The sequence below is a fragment of the Pagrus major genome, chromosome 18, assembly GCF_040436345.1.
Source record: "Pagrus major chromosome 18, Pma_NU_1.0".
Classification (NCBI taxonomy): domain Eukaryota; kingdom Metazoa; phylum Chordata; class Actinopteri; order Spariformes; family Sparidae; genus Pagrus; species Pagrus major.
Window position 1 is genome coordinate 29,208,915 of NC_133232.1, and position 18,207 is coordinate 29,227,121.

At 40.3% G+C, this 18,207-nt stretch overlaps 1 protein-coding gene and 1 long non-coding RNA gene across 2 annotated transcripts; one reads left to right on the forward strand and one right to left on the reverse strand.

The window, feature by feature from the left end:
* Positions 1–654: 654 nt before the first annotated feature.
* On the reverse strand, positions 655–8,586 carry slc25a43 (solute carrier family 25 member 43). The gene is made up of 5 exons (XM_073487042.1): positions 8,163–8,586; positions 5,732–5,973; positions 5,355–5,527; positions 2,672–2,806; positions 655–1,394 (listed from the first exon to the last, which is right to left on the reverse strand). The coding sequence occupies exons 1-5, from the start codon at positions 8,432–8,434 to the stop codon at positions 1,182–1,184; spliced, it is 1,035 nt and encodes a 344-aa protein (XP_073343143.1). The 5' UTR covers positions 8,435–8,586; the 3' UTR covers positions 655–1,181.
* On the forward strand, positions 7,881–12,036 carry LOC141013348 (uncharacterized). Its single transcript, XR_012180431.1, has 2 exons — positions 7,881–8,519; positions 10,645–12,036. It is a non-coding gene; the product is annotated as an uncharacterized lncRNA (long non-coding RNA).
* Positions 12,037–18,207: the final 6,171 nt, after the last annotated feature.

The following is an 18,207-nucleotide window of genomic DNA, read 5'->3' on the forward strand; positions in this document are numbered from 1 at the left end:
GCACGTCAGCCCAGGGTTGAGGTGAGGGTGGCAGGGATTTGCATTTCGATTCAAACAGGGCTAACAACTTGAAGGTCGGTCTTGAGCTGATGATGTGCTTCTTTTGACCAGTGGTCAAAGGACCAGCTGTAAATACTCTTCCTACTCAGTATTATTGAAGAAACACTGCTGACAAAGCTCAGCTAATTTGGTGATAAACACGTTTCATCTCCTTTCAGTTATTCACAATAAAAGTTCCCCAGTATAAGTTATTTAAAAACTTTTTTATGAAGCATCAAAAACAGGAAACGTGGGATATTCACTTAGCAACTTAGCACCCGCGCGCTGTGGCCCCACACCAGACATGGCCCAACCCTCTGTACCACATGGATGATCCCACCAGAGAGCTCAGCCCATACTAGATGTACATTATGTGGATTATTTTGTGAAAACTGGCCTCAGTCAACCGGTGATTGAAAACAAATTCTTAGCCAGCTCAGGCATCTGATGACTGGTGGACAAAAATCACCATGGGCACCGTCCCCACACCATTTTACTAACATTTTTTAGCTTGTCTTAAAAAAAAACTGCTCGCTGTTACATTCCTACTCGCTTCCCAAGAGGGAAACTTGAAAAGCAATGGTGAGAATAATCAAGACTAAAAATACAACAGAACACGTGTCAGTGAAATTTTAATGTCATAAGCACATTCCTTGCATCACGATGTTAGCACCTGTACATGATTGCGCTTAACCTAATCGAACTTATGAAACATTAAAATCTGACATTCATTATACATGAAAAATACAATCTATCATACAAGTGGAGTAAAACAGCATTTCAGTCAATGTGAATAAACTCTGGCACGATCTGATGTAAGCCTCAAAATAAATAGTTAACGCTCAAAGGCACATGACATTTGGTTAAAAACAGTCACGGAAACAAGTTATGGATGAGTGAACCATTCATAAACAATTAATACTGTAAAGTTAGAATATTCTGAAAGAGGTAGACCTTTACTGACAGAACATAATGTAAATGTAAATTTATACCTGATATGAAGACATGAAACCAGAAACACAATGTTATGTCATTATTACAGACACAAGCCTCTGAAGTATTTCAGTCCAACAAATATCTCGTTTTGCTGTTCAAGTGAGGGTCAGCAGTCAATATTTGTCCTCAAGACATCATGTGCACTGTCACCATTGGTTTCCAAAAGACGACGCCCCTGACCCAAAGTTCCTGTTTTTCAAGTAGCGCTTCACCTCTTGCAGCTCGTTCGGCCCGAGGCTCTGGTCGACCCCCGGTGCAAGCTTGTAGCTCAGTGGTGAGACGATGTACCCGTTGCGGTAAAGGCAAACCTGCTTACACATCTCGAAGCAGGTGTAAAGAAGGCCGAAATAGGGAACAATCTGTGAAGGAAGACAGGAGATGGAGATGAGTGCAGGGCTCCAGACAAATTTATTACACTGGTTGCACTGGTGCGCCTAACTTTTTCATTTAGGGGCACCAGCACAATAATACATTTTAATCCGATTTCTTTGCAGGAATAAAGGTGCAGATACAAATCACAGCACACTCAACAAGAAATGGTGATAACCTCAATTGTTTCAACCATAAACTGCTACATTTTAGGCGCACCAGTGCCACGATCAATATTTTTAGTTGCACGTGGCAGATTTTTGGGTGCATACGCGACCAAAATAGTTGCACCCTAGTGTATTTCAGCGCGATGCCTCAATCGTTGAATTAAAAAACATAAACTGCTAAATTTCAGGCCAACCGGTGTGACCAATCAACATGTTTAGTTGCAATTGATTTTTGGGTGCATGGGCGATAGTAGCACCCTGGATCCCTTGAGAGTATTTCAGCGTAATGCCTCAATTTAGGGATTAAAAGCCCAGAATATCCACACAGAGAGGGTTGTAGTCTGGTTCGAGTATCACTAAAAGTATCTTTAAAGTCCTTTAGAGTCCTACTGCATGAGTGAAAAAAGTAGTATAAAGCCTTTTGTGGCTCCAGAGGAAGCTGCATGTAAGATGAGAAATTGCCTCCAGTGATGTCACTCAGTGGCTAAATTGCATTGTGGGTAATGTAGGCACCAGAGTTTGAAAATGAAAAAGAATGAGTGGAATGAAAAAGGTGGTATCTCTGGTTCTGCTGTTTCGATATAGATCTTTTTTTTGTTTTTTTAAACTAAAATCAGATTGCATGCAGCTTCCTCTGAAGCAACAAAATACTTTATACGTCCTTTTCAGATATGCAGTAGGACTCCCCAAGATCTCTAAACGCACTTTAATGTTTGTAAATTAATGTTTCTACAACTTTCTAAATTGCTTTATTTTAATTCAGCTCCTCATTACATTTGTAAATTAATGTACAACTATCATGACGTTTGCAGCTGAAATAGGAGAGTGGAGCATGCTGTTCCAGAGACAGACTTTGCTCACCTTGCTCGTGATATTCATGCTATGAATTACGCACTGAACATTGCTTTCCATTCCCCCCCCCCCCACCCCCCCCTCCTCACTCTCCCTTTCGAGTAGGCCATGGGTTACATTTCTGTCACTCATGTTCCTAAGCACGTGAGCTTATTTGTGACAGCAGTAGACCAGTCCTCTATCTGTATGATTGATGGAGAGTACAGTTTTATGAGTTATTACAAATAGATATATCAGTGAAGTCGTACCTTTATTGTGTTGGCTGCGAGGCCGTTCCACAGTGAGAGGACGCCCTTGTTTCTCACAACTTGTATGAAACAGTCTATCATTCCACTGAAATGGACGTCTACTCCACCTAAATGGGGAAGACGGGCACTCTGCGCCTGAGAAGGATTGAAAGGGAAAAGGAACGACAGTGAATCAGCAAAGTTTCTGATTGTGTCTTTAAATTCATAAACATAAAAAGGTTAAAAAAACACAGAACTGCAATTTTGAGGAAGTGTTTTGCTTATAAGACACAGTGAAGAGAAGGTGACACTGCTGCTCTATTCAGCGATCAGCAGGGTGTTATTAACTCTGATACGTGTCAGACCTACTGATTTAATCAACTTCTGTTATAGAAATGAAACTGCACAGTTCGGTAAAAAGTACAATAAGCAACACAACATTACAAAATTAAGCATAAATACACAATAAAAACAATGTTGTCCTTTAGAGGGTAAAGTGACAAAATAAGTGCTATAGATGAGAACTTAACTTATCCAGTTAACAGTGTCACATAATGATGTTAGTTAACTGCATATTAAAACTCACGAGGCTCGTCCTGTATGAGACATTAACATTGTGTCCTGACAACTCTACAGGCTGACAGTCATGTGACGGAGGAAAAGTATCTTTAGAAGTTTCAAGGTTCCCAGAGGAACACACAGCCAGAAGGGTGTTGGACTATTCAAACAGCTTAATTTGTAAAGGAAACATTAAACTAAGCAGTGAGTTAAACAATACTTAGCTTAAATCATTACCCTAAGCTTCTGCAAACATCCTCTGCTGTTTTACGGTCATCCATTCTCCGCCTGACTTTTAATGTTTAACTCTGGGGCACAGAAACGAGCTGAATCCCTAAATTAAATTAAATTATTATGTAACATAGTTCCCTGTGGTAAGGTGACATAGCTGTGGACATACACACAACTCTCAGCTCGCCTACTGTCTGATAGTTACCGACTATCTTTAGAGAACTTATCTATAGCTTCTGCAGACCTGGGACACATTCACATTCCCAGCTGCTGTCGAATCTTGTGGTAGCTAATAATAGGATGATAAAACCGGATGTAGTATTCTGTCCTTTGCAGCACCATTGTTACCCATGTGTCATCTAAGGTGAACGTGGTGCAGACTAATGTGTTTTCCTATTTCTGACTTTATAAATAGAGATGATATGGAGGTCAATGAAAAAAACATAGGACTGAGAATATTTAGATTTCAGAAATTAAACTGTCCATGTTCCCAAACATTGAGAGACTAATAATTAGAGAAGTAATTTAAGTACACTTCTACTGCCCTCTTATGGACTAAAGGTGGTAAAACAGTGAGCAGACAGAACCAACTACACTAATCCGTGTATCATTCGTTCATTCGTTTTTCAAAATAAAACCAAAAATAAGAAAACGAAAAAACAATTCCTTTTCTCAGTATTCGTTTCCTAAACTAAAATGAAAAAACGGATAACGACTCGTTTTTTTCAGTTTTCGATTTTATGCTCAAATGAATAATGGAAAAAACGGATAACGAGCGTTTCCCGTTTCATGTTTTATCCCATTTTGATCTGAAAAAAGTTCAATGAGCCGGAAGCGGAAGTGACCGTCTCTGTCTCTGTACTGCGAGGGCGCGCAAAACAAAAATAATGGCAGGACTTGAGGATCATGCAGATATAATTGGACAGCTTTTTGGGGATGGTAAAACGCATGCCGAGATTTCTACCACGCTCTGGTAACGTCAGAGAATTGACTGGCTCTGCTAACGTTAGCTTTGCTCCAGGCCACTTCCGGGTGACGGTAATTTCCGGTGTAGGTACCAAATGCTTGCAACATGAAACGGGAAACGCTCGTTATCCGTTTTTTCCATTATTCATTTGAGCATAAAATCGAAAACTGAAAAAAACGAGTTATCCGTTTTTTCATTTTAGTTTAGGAAACGAATACTGAGAAAAGGAATTGTTTTTTCGTTTTCTTATTTTTGGTTTTATTTTGAAAAACGAATGAACGAATGATACACGGATTTACACTGTCAACTTGTTTTGTATAATGTATAATAGATATGAGTAATTGCAAAGTAAATTAATCATTATTTCTTCAGTTTTATCCTTATTCGGGTTGCAGCTATATACCGTTTTCACAGTATGAAAATTGATAGTTATCATACCGTATACATTTGCTTATATATGGTATTGAATTTATTAGTGTTATTAAAAAATACTAATATTTCATTTTTATATCCAGGTTCGTGTCTGTTAGAACATAGTTTTTTTTAAAGGATATTAAAGCTTTTGTTCAACCAGAAAACCTTCTGTGTTCTCCCTGTTAAGGGTCACTGAAGCTGATTATAATAATTCTAATAATTGTGTAAATACATGATACAGTAAAACTGTTTTCTGAAATGGTTATTGCACTGTGAAAATACCAAGCCAAATCCCTATTAAACTAAGGCTCACCATGTTTAACTGGAAATCGAGTGCTTTCTAATCAAGATTTTTAGCTAATATACCATAAAACTGACTATATTTTAAAAATTGCTTAGCTGACCTATTATTAGACAGATTAAAACAGGAAACCTTGATAAAAAATATATATTTTCTGTATTTGTCTCCATGTCCCTTTTTCAGTGTCACTTCTCCTCGAAACAACATGCAGAAGTCTTCTTGTGGGAAATTACCTGCATCTTCCGCTTTACAGTTTCAAAAGGGTAGGAGAGGGTTTGGGCCACTCCCGCTGCCAAACAGCCATTAATGAAGTTCTGGAGGGGAGTGAAGCGAAAAGGAGGCTCCTGCCAGATCTTGTCCATGTTCATGTGGACCACATAGCACCCGACAGAAAAGGGGAAAGCACCTGTGGACAAATGAAAGGAAAGTTAAAGCCAAATCTAGCGTTGATGAAGTGTGTAAGACCCACTATTTCTTCAATCAGCTCGTATAAATACCAACTTCCACAGCGTAATAAATGAAGAGCAGAGCCATTATAGTGGAATTAATATCTTGTATCTTAAGCCCGCCCTTAGGAAATGAAATAATTTGCATGCATAAGCAAACGCACCCAATAAAGTGAGAGAGAAGCCCCTGTAGAGAGCGAGCAGCCCTTCACTCCCATAGATCTTTGACAGTGTATGAACTACACCGATGTACGTGGGCTGTCTGCAGTTCTGGACGATGAGCCTGGTTTCTGCCACCTCCAGAGGGTACGTGACCAATGCAGCGGCAACGCCAGCCAGTCCACCGGCCAGTATGGCTCTCCACTGAGAGATGAAGCCCAGTTCATCCATGTGAAGGTGGACTATCCTGGACACAGAGGAAGGCAAAGTTAATAAGCAATTAATTAATAATATTTTTTTCTTGTTAAAAAACCAACTGTGCATCTGACTGTCCTGTAAGCAGAACGTCTCTCTTTGTTGAGTCAATAACTCGACAAATTTGGGCTTAATTCTATTTGATATCAACAAAATTTGGTAAGGAGAAAAAAAAAATCATCATCCCTTAATCTATTCATGATGTTTACGATTGGTTGATTGGTCAAAGAGATGTCAAAAATAGCAAAACAATGACACGATGACATCTTCAAATAACTTGTTTTATCTCAACAGCAGTCCAAAACCAAGAATTATCCAATTCACAGTGATATAAAACAGAGAAAAGTAATAAACAACTTAAATGCTTAATTAATCATCAAAACTGTTGACAACTGATTTCCTGTCTATTAACTGACTAATCATTTCAACCCTAAAATAAATATCTTTTTTTGGGATTGTTTGTTGGACTAAACAGGACATTTTTAGATGTCACTTTGGGATCAGGAAGATTGTGATGAAGATTTCTAACCATTTTCAAGCATTTTGTAGACTATTATTAATCAGTTATTCAAAAATATATATTCATCACCAACAAACACATAAGCCGATTGTTAAAAATAACTGTTAGCTGTAATCCTACTTCAAAATAAGCACTTTTTGGTACATTTGCCTTCATAGTGTCTATGTTTTCTTTTTGGTGTTTTGTTGTTTTATATGCGCAAATTCATAAACATTAACTCTATCAAAACATTTTTAAAGGTCAGGTTTCAGTCGTCTCCAATGAAAAGAGCCAATAAATAACTCAGGTCACGTGTGTGTGAATAAAGGAAGTGCTTTCTTTTCCTGGAACGCGGTGTACATTACAGGACATGTATGCTCTGCATACTCAGGATCCTGCAGTGTTTACAACACACACACGTGTCCTGAGGCATCACAGTGAGAGTGAACCTACTGACCGCAGTCGCTTTACTACAGACAGTAGATAACAGCCCCTGGATTACTGCAGTCAGGTGAGGCTCCTTGCTGCCCTGTGTGTTTATGTATGGGTCATTCTTCAGTACATTTTGTCCTGCAGTAACCCAGCAGGCTGTGTTTGCCCTGAGTTAAGCCTCACAGGCAACACTTCCTCTCATGAGTGCAAATGTCGTCCTACTGTCAAACCCCAGTGCTCAACCGTATATTATCTAATTCATACATCTATATATGTTGGGCATGCAACTAAGACACATGTTTATTGTTAGTTAATTTATCATTTTTACTGTTTCATCTAGAACTGAATAACTACCTGACTTAATGACTGGTCAATCCGCAGAAAAATATTATATTAAGATAGATATTTAGTGAAGTTAGCATGCACATTTAAGTTAATAATACAAACTCTAAACTCATTGGTAGCATTTGATTTATTTCCATCAGGTCCCCAGGACACTGTTTGAAGCTACAAAAGTGGCAACCTAGAGGGGCCCTGCTCATATAAACAAGGTAAAACAGTATGAAATTGTGTTGTTGTTTGAGGACAGTTTCTTTATTCAGTCATGAAACTCAATCAATGAAGATTTTTCTCTCTTCTGATCAATATGTATTCCTCAGAACTACATATTGCACCTTTAACGACTAAACTATTTGATTAGATTTATCACAGAATTAAATGCCAATGACAACTAATCTATCTAAGATTATTATTAGTGATTAATTAGATCTCGATTGACTAATCCTATCAGCTGATGCTCAGATTGTTGAGTAGGCTCTCTGAACACAGGCGACCTGTGAGACAGCACTCAGGGCACCACCTCCCCACATACGTCACACATCGACCGAGCCAAATCCAGCCTCCTGATTGGCTGAAAACGGAAGGTGCGCCTCGTACGGTCAAACAGGAAGTACATGTTTAGCTGAAGTAAACAGACAACTGAAACTAATACTTTCTGTTGATTTAAGCCGTCAAACAACAAAAAGTAAACACGATAATCACGTTTTCTTCAGACGAAGCCCACATGTGTCATCTCATCTGCTCTTTTTTTACGATTCTCAACTCGCTAATTTGCTAAATACACGTCAGCTGACCGAGTTGGCTAACAGGCTAATTAAATCAAGCTAGCATAAACACTGAGATGTTTTAAAGTCAGCACAGTGTGTGACAAAACAACAACAAAGTCCACATTTAGATGAATCCTTACTCACTTTTTGTATGTTGTGAGGTGAACTGCGGTGTAGGGGAACAACCGGAGACAAGAAGCGAGGTTTCCTTTCCAAAACGCCCGAAGTCCCTCATTCTGGTAGACGAGGAGAAAACTTTGCCAGAAACCTCTCTTGGAGTGAAAAGTGCCCACCTGACTCTTAATTTTAACCACCTCCAGGGGCGACGTGACGGTTTTACTGAAAAATCCGGCGAAACCGACGCACATAAAGCTCTGAGACCTCGTCAGTCTGTCGTCTTTCTTCACCGAGGCCATCACTGTGCGGCCCTGCTGTGAACCGTCCGCTTCCTCCTGCGATCACTCCTGTTTTCTTCGACGAGGACTGGATTTGTTTACGCAGGTTAGACATCTAAATATAGAGGCCGAGGAGGTGTCAGTCTCCTGTCCTGTCCAGCGGTGTTATGTGACAAAGCTGGAGGTGAGCTGGAGTGACACCCCAGGGGGACTAGAGGGCGCTGTTTGACCTGGTGTAAAGCTCAGACACACCTTTAAATACATGATAACATACAGTACAGTGCAGTGTGTTGGGTGTGTTTTCACACTGATAAACAGCGTTGGAGAAAAGATTCACACCCTACATTCAGGTAAAAGTTGCAGCACTGTTTAACTGAGAGGAAACAAAGTCAAAATTCTGATTCCAGCTTCTTAAATGTGAATATTTATAATAAACTGAATATCTTCAGATTGAAAAAAATACACTTTCGGTTAATTTGTAGCCGACACTTTGGTGTATTATGGCCAATACATACAGTGTATACATTACTTTTTCTTTTAGGCAAGAAAGTGGGTTAAGATTAGAGATACAACGCTTAGTTACGCTTCTTAAACGTGAATATTTTTTTCCCCTGACATCTTATAGACTTAAAGTTGCAGCCATAAGCTGTATTACTACATTTCACCTGACCATACATTATATTTTGTATCTCAAACTATATAATAATTTCCTAGATGTAGTATTTGCTGACTTTTCGGCTACTACGAATCACCACTTCATCCGAGACTGTACCGCACCACCAGCACAACTACCTGCCGCCTACATTACCCACAATGCAACGTAGCCACTGAGTGACATCACTGGGAGCAATTCATCAGATTACATGCAGCTTCCTCTGGAGCCACAAAAGGCTTTATACTACTTTTTACCCTTTAAGTACAACACTGTTAATACACTGTACATAAACTGCTTGCCTGGTATATTTAGATTATAATTTTTTAAAATTTCTCTATTTGTCTTATTATTTCTGTCCTTGTGCTGTTACAACACCTGCAGTTTCCCTCTGGGGATCAAAAGTTTTACCTTGTTTTATGTTATCGTATTACTACAATATAGAAATATTCCCTCACAAGTAAAAGACCTGCATTCAAAGTCTCAAGGTGAAAGTATTAACAGCAGCATAGACAGACATAAGTATTAATGAGTACTTATCATGCAGAATATTAAACTATACTACAGCCTATTATAGTATAGGATTATTATTATTATTGATTCATTAATATGTGAGCAGCTTTTTAATCTGGTAGTTGGATGTGGTGGAGCTAATTTTAAGTTGCTTACTTTATTTATTGTTGGGATCTTAATCCATGAACGTTGCATCATATTATCATATTGTGTCATCTGCAAAAACGATAAAAAGAAAAACCACACCAGAAAGAGTTCTTAAATTGGAGGTCAGTCATAACTGCATCAATTTATTTGCAATTTGGATTCAGAGATAACAGAAGAGGAAGTGAAACTTGCAGTCAAAGCTGCATTTGTTTATCTTTTTTGTCACTGACCTTACTTCCTGTAGATAAGAATCAGTGAAGTCGATGAAAAACAGCTGTATGACACCAGTCTTCATATTTTCAGCTGAACACTAGAGGGACCACTTTTCTGAGAAGATTTTTAGGGAGCGGTGGAATCACTTTGACCCAACAGGTGGCGCAATACTCCAACTTTTCATTTGTCTTCATGGCAACCGGGGGTGAACTAACAATCAGAGAATCCTACTCAAACAGAGATAGGATTTTGGCCTTAAACTGCTCAATTAAAGATACAAAAGTATGTTTGAGGTTACTGTAAATAACAGTAACAGTTAAAAGCCCATCTTTTATTCTATATTTTCTTGCATTAAAATATTTTTCATGCTCCTTTGAGAGAAAGTATCTGTCCTTTATAATGAGAGTCTTGATACAAATTTGCATGGCATGACTTTACACCTTAGATGAACCTCATGTTCAGTGAGTGAAAAGAGGGGAGAGGTTTTAGAGGTTTGGTTCAAAACAAACAATAATGTAATATCCTCTTTTCCCTTCTTTGTTTTTGTTTCAACTCTTTCAGTGACATTTAATTAGATTTCAGGTAAATTCTTTGTATAGTATTCATCAGGTCTAATTCACTGTATCACTGTATTCATCAGGAGGGATTTGTTGTCACTGTCTTGTTTAGGCACCATGTTTGTTTTCTCCTTGTCTTGGCCTGCCAGGAGCGCCTCCCTCCCCTGCCGAGCTGACAACCTCAGATGCATGCGAGGAGCCCGTGAATCTGTCTGCGGCTGGACCACTTGGCTCCTTCACAAAAGCTTTGTGGAATAACAGAGGCAACCAGAGGAAATGACAGCCTGATCACAAGAGGGGCTCTTGCTGCGTACTCAGAGGTGAAAGCACATTTAGATGCAGTGGAGGTAATTGGAGGTTACTTATTAATGTGCAGCCTCTGAAGTAAGAGGTCATATTAACTACTCGGCAACCAGGCTGCTATTTTAAAGTTCAGGGATATCTGAATCAAATCAGTACAACTTTCTTTGATCTCACTGTCATGTGTGTGGTTTGAAATGCACAAGATACTGTGACGTCTCTCTTTAAAGATAAGTGGTGTGATGCTGTATCTTATCAATTAATGCTTCAGCAGTCACTGCCACCCTGTCTCCTCTGTGTCCTTCCTCTTGCCCTCACACTGCCTCTACCCACCACTGTTTGTATAGAATACACATAGAGCACTGCCCTCTTCCTCTTTATGTATGTCCCCCTCCTGAATGAGCACTTCCTTCACGCAGCAGAGCAGTGCGGGAGCAGCCCTGCGTGCCTTTGTGTCTCTGGGACTGGCACGTAGCAGTAGGTGTAGGCTGGCTGAGGCATTGTCATTCTCTGGATGTCATGCGCAAGTCAACCCTTGATCTCCCACTTTGAAGTGCATTGCTGGAGGACCCGAGAGAGCGTGAGCGAGTCAGCAGAGGGCGCCCGACAACCAGAGGCCTGGGCCGCTGTCATCCCCTCACAGACTGGTGCAATAAAATTCTCACCTCATTATCTGAGACAGTCACATCACAGGCTTGTGTTGGCCGGGGAGGGGAAAGGGAAGAAAGGGGTGGAGGTGGAGTGGGGGTGGGTGACACCAAAGTCTGTCTGTATGTGAGTGTGTCTTTTTTTTTTAAAGGTGGGGGGTGCACTGGTGAGAAAAATCAGGCATAAGTACATTTCACTGTGGCACCATGTTCACACCTCTGCCGACCAGGCTCAGGCCAAACTGCCGCACTCCCCGGCTCACTTCACAGGAACAAGAGACTTGTTATGCATAGGAGGCTAATTTTGAATTAATGGTTTCTGTGATGGGTTAAACTGTGAAAGGTTGTCAGGGTTTGTTAGGAATAGTAAATGCAATTTTGCACCTCATTACTGAAAACAGTCTGTATTACAACAAACACTAAAAGTACTGTTATCTCAGCCCTGCAGACCAGTAAATGTGCTCAAACACAGAGTATTAAGTGTAAAATCTGCTGTGAATGTGCAGCCTTAAGGGTGAATTTGTGTAATGATGCATCCATAAATTCTTGGATTTGTTTTACCCTATGTGGAGTGACATTTTCAGTTAAAAAGAACAGCTGTGGGTGTTACCAAAAATACCTTCTGTGACTGTGTGTAGGCATGGGATGATATGAACATTTCATGTCATGATTATCCTTTGCAGTTCACGATATAATCCCAACAGTCATCGTAATATTCCCAAAACTTAAAAGGGGCACTGTGTCATTTTGGACAAGAAATTCAAACTAGAGGTAATAATACAAACTCAGAAATATTTATTTTTTCCATAACTGAATAAACAACACTGCTTGAAGCTGGAAAGGTGGCAGGGTCCGCCAAATATAAACAAAGTGAAACAGTATGAAATTGTGTTGTCCTTTAAGGTCAGTTTGCTTATTCAGTTTATTCAGTCATGAAAACAAAGAGAGTTTATTTAATTTAAAATGCTTTAAAAACATCAGACATCACTTTAACGCTACATTTGAGGAAACAAATATTTTTACCGCATCACAGACAGGAAAAAACATCTTTTTTTGTGAAAAACAATCAAAGAATTTTAAATAAGTCATCATAAATCATAAGGTCTTCCTGCTCCTATGACGAATAAATAAATACTGTAATGTAACCTCATCGTCGTTTTTCAGTTTGGAATCCGTAGTATTTAAACACATCTGATTTAACTTGTTTTGTTGCGGATACAATGTGCAAGCCATGCCATACATTTTAAAATAAATCATGAAACCAATATAGAGCTGTACATCAGTGGGCTACACAGCTTTTTCAAATAATTCATGACAGGAAATTCAAGTTTATCTCGATAAACAATTATTCCGATAATGAAAATTCCCCATGATCAACTTATTGTGAGGTTTTTTTTTTAACGTATTTAACTGTGTCAGTGAAAATCAGTGATTTTTAAAGATAATTTAATTTGGAATTTGTGCAAAAATGTCATATTGTTTTGCCTGATTTCTATTTGCCGTGTTAAATCCTAACAAGGAATGATGCATCACCTATTTAGTCAGGATGTGGATGACCAGGAGGCCCATTGTCTGTGAGGATGCAGAGGAGAACTTCTGGCAGCTGGTGTCCCCTTATCTTCCCATGTACAGCCAATAAATCAATATCAAATCTAAGGAACAGGAAGCCAGATGGCCTTCCCACCACAACCCACGAGGGCCAGGGCGCTCTCAGGGCCTCCTCGGCTACTGTACTGCCGGTGCATGCAGCAGCCCTTTGAAGACATACACATTCAACAAGCGGCTCAATGAATGACTAAAGGGAACAAATAAGCTGTTACGACTCTGCTCAAATCAGTGTTTGTGTTTCCATCCACATCAAAGGCCTGAGTCTGTTTGATATGCGGCCCCCACACCTTGATCCGAGCCATGTACAGGTAGAGGGGAGGAGCAGCCCATTGAGAGGAGAGAGGGTCATGTGGCTGCCTCTCTCAGCCCTGGCTCGAGGGGAGTTGACCCAGACGAAGGGTCTGGTGCTGTCTCTTGTTCCCCAGGGAGCTATTGCTTCTTGCAGCCATCACTAGACACATTATTTATTGGGTGGCCTATTGATTACGTGCTTTTAAGGAATATTCACAGGAATTTGGAGCAGCAGTTAGAAAATAGGAAACATAGTGCGTTTAAAGATGACAATTTTCACTGAAGTAGAAGTAGCAGCCAGTCAGAGTTGTGTGTGATTAAGGCCAGTGAGGTCAGTTACCTAAATACATCCCGCCAGACTCATCTTGATTTCTGTGCAGGCCAGGGGTCAGGTTAAACAGTAGTTTGATTGAATGGCTGTTCACAGGCCAGTGTGAAATGCCAGCTCTATTGCAATGTGAGAGCGAGAGGAGGGGGTTTCACTGGCCTTTGTGTGGCCCGCGGTCTTAGACCACGGACCCCATTGTTAGAGGCTGACCAGCCAGCCCCTCAGACTCTCCTTTGGCCTGCTTTGTCTCGAGCAGCGTGACCATTTCCTTCATCCAGGTCAGGGCAGGGTCGTGACTTTGGACACCAGTCTTCCCTGCCTGTCTGCTCGGCCTGAATGCATACTCATAAATGCATGCAACGCGCAGACAGATGCACTGTTGTCAGGTGTCAGGGTTAAAAATGTGGCTGTGTCGGAGCAGGTTTCAGCCTTTTTGGACAAAGGATGACGGCAAAAAGATCAGGTGTAATCCTGATTCAAAACCTACAACATTAAATATATAAAATAACGAGGTGAAGACCGATATGGATCTTCTGTCTGTGGCATTTTAATTGATCTACGCATTTATGATCAGTATAATTTGCATGGTGAGAGATGTTTCACTTGTGTCTTTTTTGCACAGAGCTGAGATAACCTCTTTACTGCCCTGAAGTGTCCGAGTTATGCAACCGTGGAGGTTTAGAAGAGTGGACAGCTCCCTCCTTCTGTCCTGAGGCCGGACCTGCCTTATCATGGCCTGGCCATCACGGTGATAAGAAGAGGAAAGGCCAAAGGGCCATAAGGAACAGTGTGCATGGCTCAGGTCAACAGTGTGAGGAGGCTGGACTCAAAGGGGAGGGAAGGCGGACAAGAATATTATCTGATAAGAATCACCGAGGTCTTTTGATCTCAGAGGGGCTGATCCTGGGCAACAGGGTGTCATGCTGGGTGGACGAGCAGAACGACACGGCAGGTACAAACAAGCGGGCCCTTGAAGATCATCTGGGGCTAAGCATATTTACACAGGGGACACTGGAAAGACTCTGCCGATGCACACACACAAACACACAAGCTTGTTGTCCTCAGGATTTCACACTAGAGTAGCATTGTTAACATGTTTTTTAACCAGAAAACACAAAAAATGCCTTTTTCTGATTTCAGCGATCAGCCAAATCATTGTTATTGTGACAATAATATATAAGAAAGACAAATTTGTTTAATGATGCAGCACATCTAAAGCCATGACCTGGCAAATACATCCACAATGAGTCCAGTGAAAAGAAGCTTGAATGTGACAGTGTGGTCTGGTAGGTTTTGTCCCATAAGTCACTGATTAAAAGCCGTCATGTGGAGGCCAGACAGGACCTGGGGCTGCAGTGCAAGCTGTGGCCCGAACCAAATGCCTCGCTGTCTCGCCCAGGGCAGGATGGAGGAGGGACTGTATTGGCCAGAGGGGGCCAGAGGGGGGGGTTAGCAAGCTGCTGCAAAGTTAAAGTGTCCTTGGTTTCCCCTTAGCAACAGTTAGAAACAAAAAGATACACATGTCCTTGTAACTAGAGCGTCTATCTTTGTAGGACTTGACAGTTAAAGGATAACTTATATATATTTATAATTGCCAACAAATTCCATAAAAAGACCAAAACTAACAAATATTGTCCGTGCAGCAAATGATGGCAATTTCATCTGGGCAGTGGACCTTTATTATTGTGCAAAAACCTAAAGAAAAAACATGATTTAAATGAAGAAAAACATGTATTTGCGTCTTTACTCCTGTTGACAATCATTTCCAAGAAACTAAATCAAAATGTATTATTGGGTGCACCTAAATGAAAAAGTTACACTAGTACACTAAGCCCTGGTATATATTCATGACCAGTTTTAAAGTTTTATTTGATCATTGGAAATGAGTGGGCTTGAGGCTGATTCAGACAGTACTGAGTGATGTGCTGCTGGCTTGAGGTTTTCCATCATATTGGTTGTTATTATATTTAATCGGGTTATATTCAGACCAAGCCACTGAGCTCTGCTTTGCTTTAACACAAGCTACACTTGAAAAACTTGAAAAATAATGATCATGATTTCTTTTATATTTGCCCCTCAGTTCACATCAAGCCAAGACAGAGACAGCAAGGTATCAGCAACCTGTTACATCCACGCTCCAATTAAAAGAATTAAGATGTAAGGGGCCTTCATTATCAGCTCTCTCTGAAGGACTTCAAAGGCGGTGGCGGAGTGAGAGTGCAGCTGCCCTGACGGTGTGAGTTTCTCCTCTCTCACTCCAGAGGAACTTGTTTGTGTTGAGGATGTTTACTGATCCCAGGAAAGACAAACAGCGTCTTTCTTGTTTGGAGGTACCACAGCTCAAACACAGAGCTGTGGGCCGGTTCTGTGTGTGTATGTGCGAGAGCGAGACGGGGCTTCAGGGTGTATTGTATTGTTAGGTCGGTGTTTATCTTCGTCTCTGCGTTTTCACCCCACCTCCAAGTTTCCCATCAGGAGTGGACCAAAGTCAGCGCCGTGAAAAACAATTTGCCAAAAGGCCGCCAGATGTCTACACAAAATCTTAAATCGGCACGGTTGTTAGAATTTCTGATCACTTCAGTTTAATTCATTACTATGCCAGCTAGTAGAGCGCATACCTCCGCCAAGGCCCCTTTAATTCAATCATGCCTAATCCAATATCAAAGAGAACATATTTACAGTAAATCCGCTAGATCCGGATTTTTATTTGGATTCACATTCAACTGTACTCACTCACAGATATCTCCTACCTAAATAGGCCTGATTTTTTTCATCAAGATCAATGCATTATTTCCTGGATCAAAACCAAAAATTAATGGGGGTATATTCACAGCCAAAGACCCATCCTCCATCCAAGTTTCGTAGAAATCTGTTCAATAGTTTTTGTGTAATCCTGCTGACAAACCAACAAACAAACTAAAGGACAAGGGTGGAAACATGATCACCTTGGTAACAAACAGCCATGAAACTCTACATTTCTGAGAAATTTCAAGCACCTCAGTTATGATACCTCGTCCAAACACATGGTGTCACTCTCATCTATGCTGATAAACACTGGAGGAAGTCTTCAAACCTCTCTCCAACTGTTTGTTACTCAGTCCAAATTTAACACTTGATCAGCTGTCGAGTTGTTTTAAGCAATGTTTTTGGTACACTGAGTCTGACTGTGACAGCCGAAGCTGTCACCATGCCACGTAAGCACTTCAAGAGATTTGTTTGTGCTTAAAAGTCGAAGATCTCTTTGTTGGTCTATATTTAGAGTTTTTAGAATTGACCCAGTTTAAAATGGTTCGACAAACAGTATTAGAAAGAGGTGCATTGTGTAGAACGATGTAGAGTTTTTCCTGAATCTGAAGACAAGTGAGGCAAATTTATGACTTTAAGCTTTTTAAATAAAACTGTGTCTTAGACGCCGTCATGGCAAAAACATTTCAGATTATCCTGTTGTAAAAAAACGCCATACTTTTGGTTCATTTGTAGGTAACTGTTTGGTGTATTATGGCCAAAAAATAGAGTTTATACATTACTTTTTTCTTTTAGACAAGACAGTGGGTTAAGAGACACAGTTGTCAGCTATTAATTAAATCACCAACTATTTTGAAGATCCATTAATCTGTGAATTTTTAAGAAAAAAAAGGCACAATTCACTGATTCAAGCATCTAAAACATGATTTTTTTTTACTCTTCTGTGACGGAAAGCTGAATTTATTTGGGTTGTGGACAAATCAAGACATTTGAATACGTCATGAAGTCACTTTTTAATAGATATGATGAGACTTTCCATTAATCCTGTAATTCAGTAAATACTAATCCCTAAACTTAGCTTCCTGTCTGTTTTATAAAATATAGAGCAATTGACATCTGTGTTGCCACATTGGAGTGTCTCATTCTGTGAGCTTGTATCAGCAAATGTCACTTTGTATTGAGGTTTCCTACCACGGCTATAAATCCTGGGGGAAACAGGCTTTCACAGGGACGTTTTATGGCAGAGAGACTTCCCTTCCATTCTGCAGGGGGTATGGTGCTTAACACCGTGCCCTCATGTGTCACAGTCCTTTTAACTGGCACGGTCCCAGAACTAGTTGTATTTTTCTATCAGCATCATCCAGGTGTTCACTTACAGATGTTTTGATAAGACAGGAAGTTTGGAAATGTAGGCAAGTAGAATTAAGCGAAGAGTGACAATATCTTTAATGCTGCAGTGAATATAGGGCTGATTCTGATTACTTTATAAAGCCTACTACTGGGTTACTTAAAGGAACAGTTCACCTAAAAATTACAATTCAGTCATTATCTTCTCACCCTCATGCTGATGGAAAGTGAAGTTTCATAGTCCACAAAACATTTCTGGAGCTTCACAGCAACACAGCGTTGCAGCGTTGCTCTTGAACAGCTGAATTAAATGGGGGTATGAAAAACAACAAATAAATAAAATGTGTCCATACAACTTCGCCCGGCATAATCCAAATGCCTCTACCCTCAGTGCGTGGTCGAGCTCATGCTTCAGACAGGGTGTGTGCTAATGCTTTAAGCTCAGC

Bases quoted from the DNA above. Each gene is read 5' to 3' on its own strand.
- slc25a43 (XM_073487042.1), bottom strand. From the start codon at position 8,434: ATGGCCTCGGTGAAGAAAGACGACAGACTGACGAGGTCTCAGAGCTTT. The intron at 2,807-5,354 runs GTAATTTCCCAC...AATCCTTCTCAG, and splicing joins CTGTAAAGCGGAAGATGCAG to GCGCAGAGTGCCCGTCTTCC. The intron at 1,395-2,671 runs GTACGACTTCAC...CTTCCTTCACAG, and splicing joins TCGCAGCCAACACAATAAAG to ATTGTTCCCTATTTCGGCCT.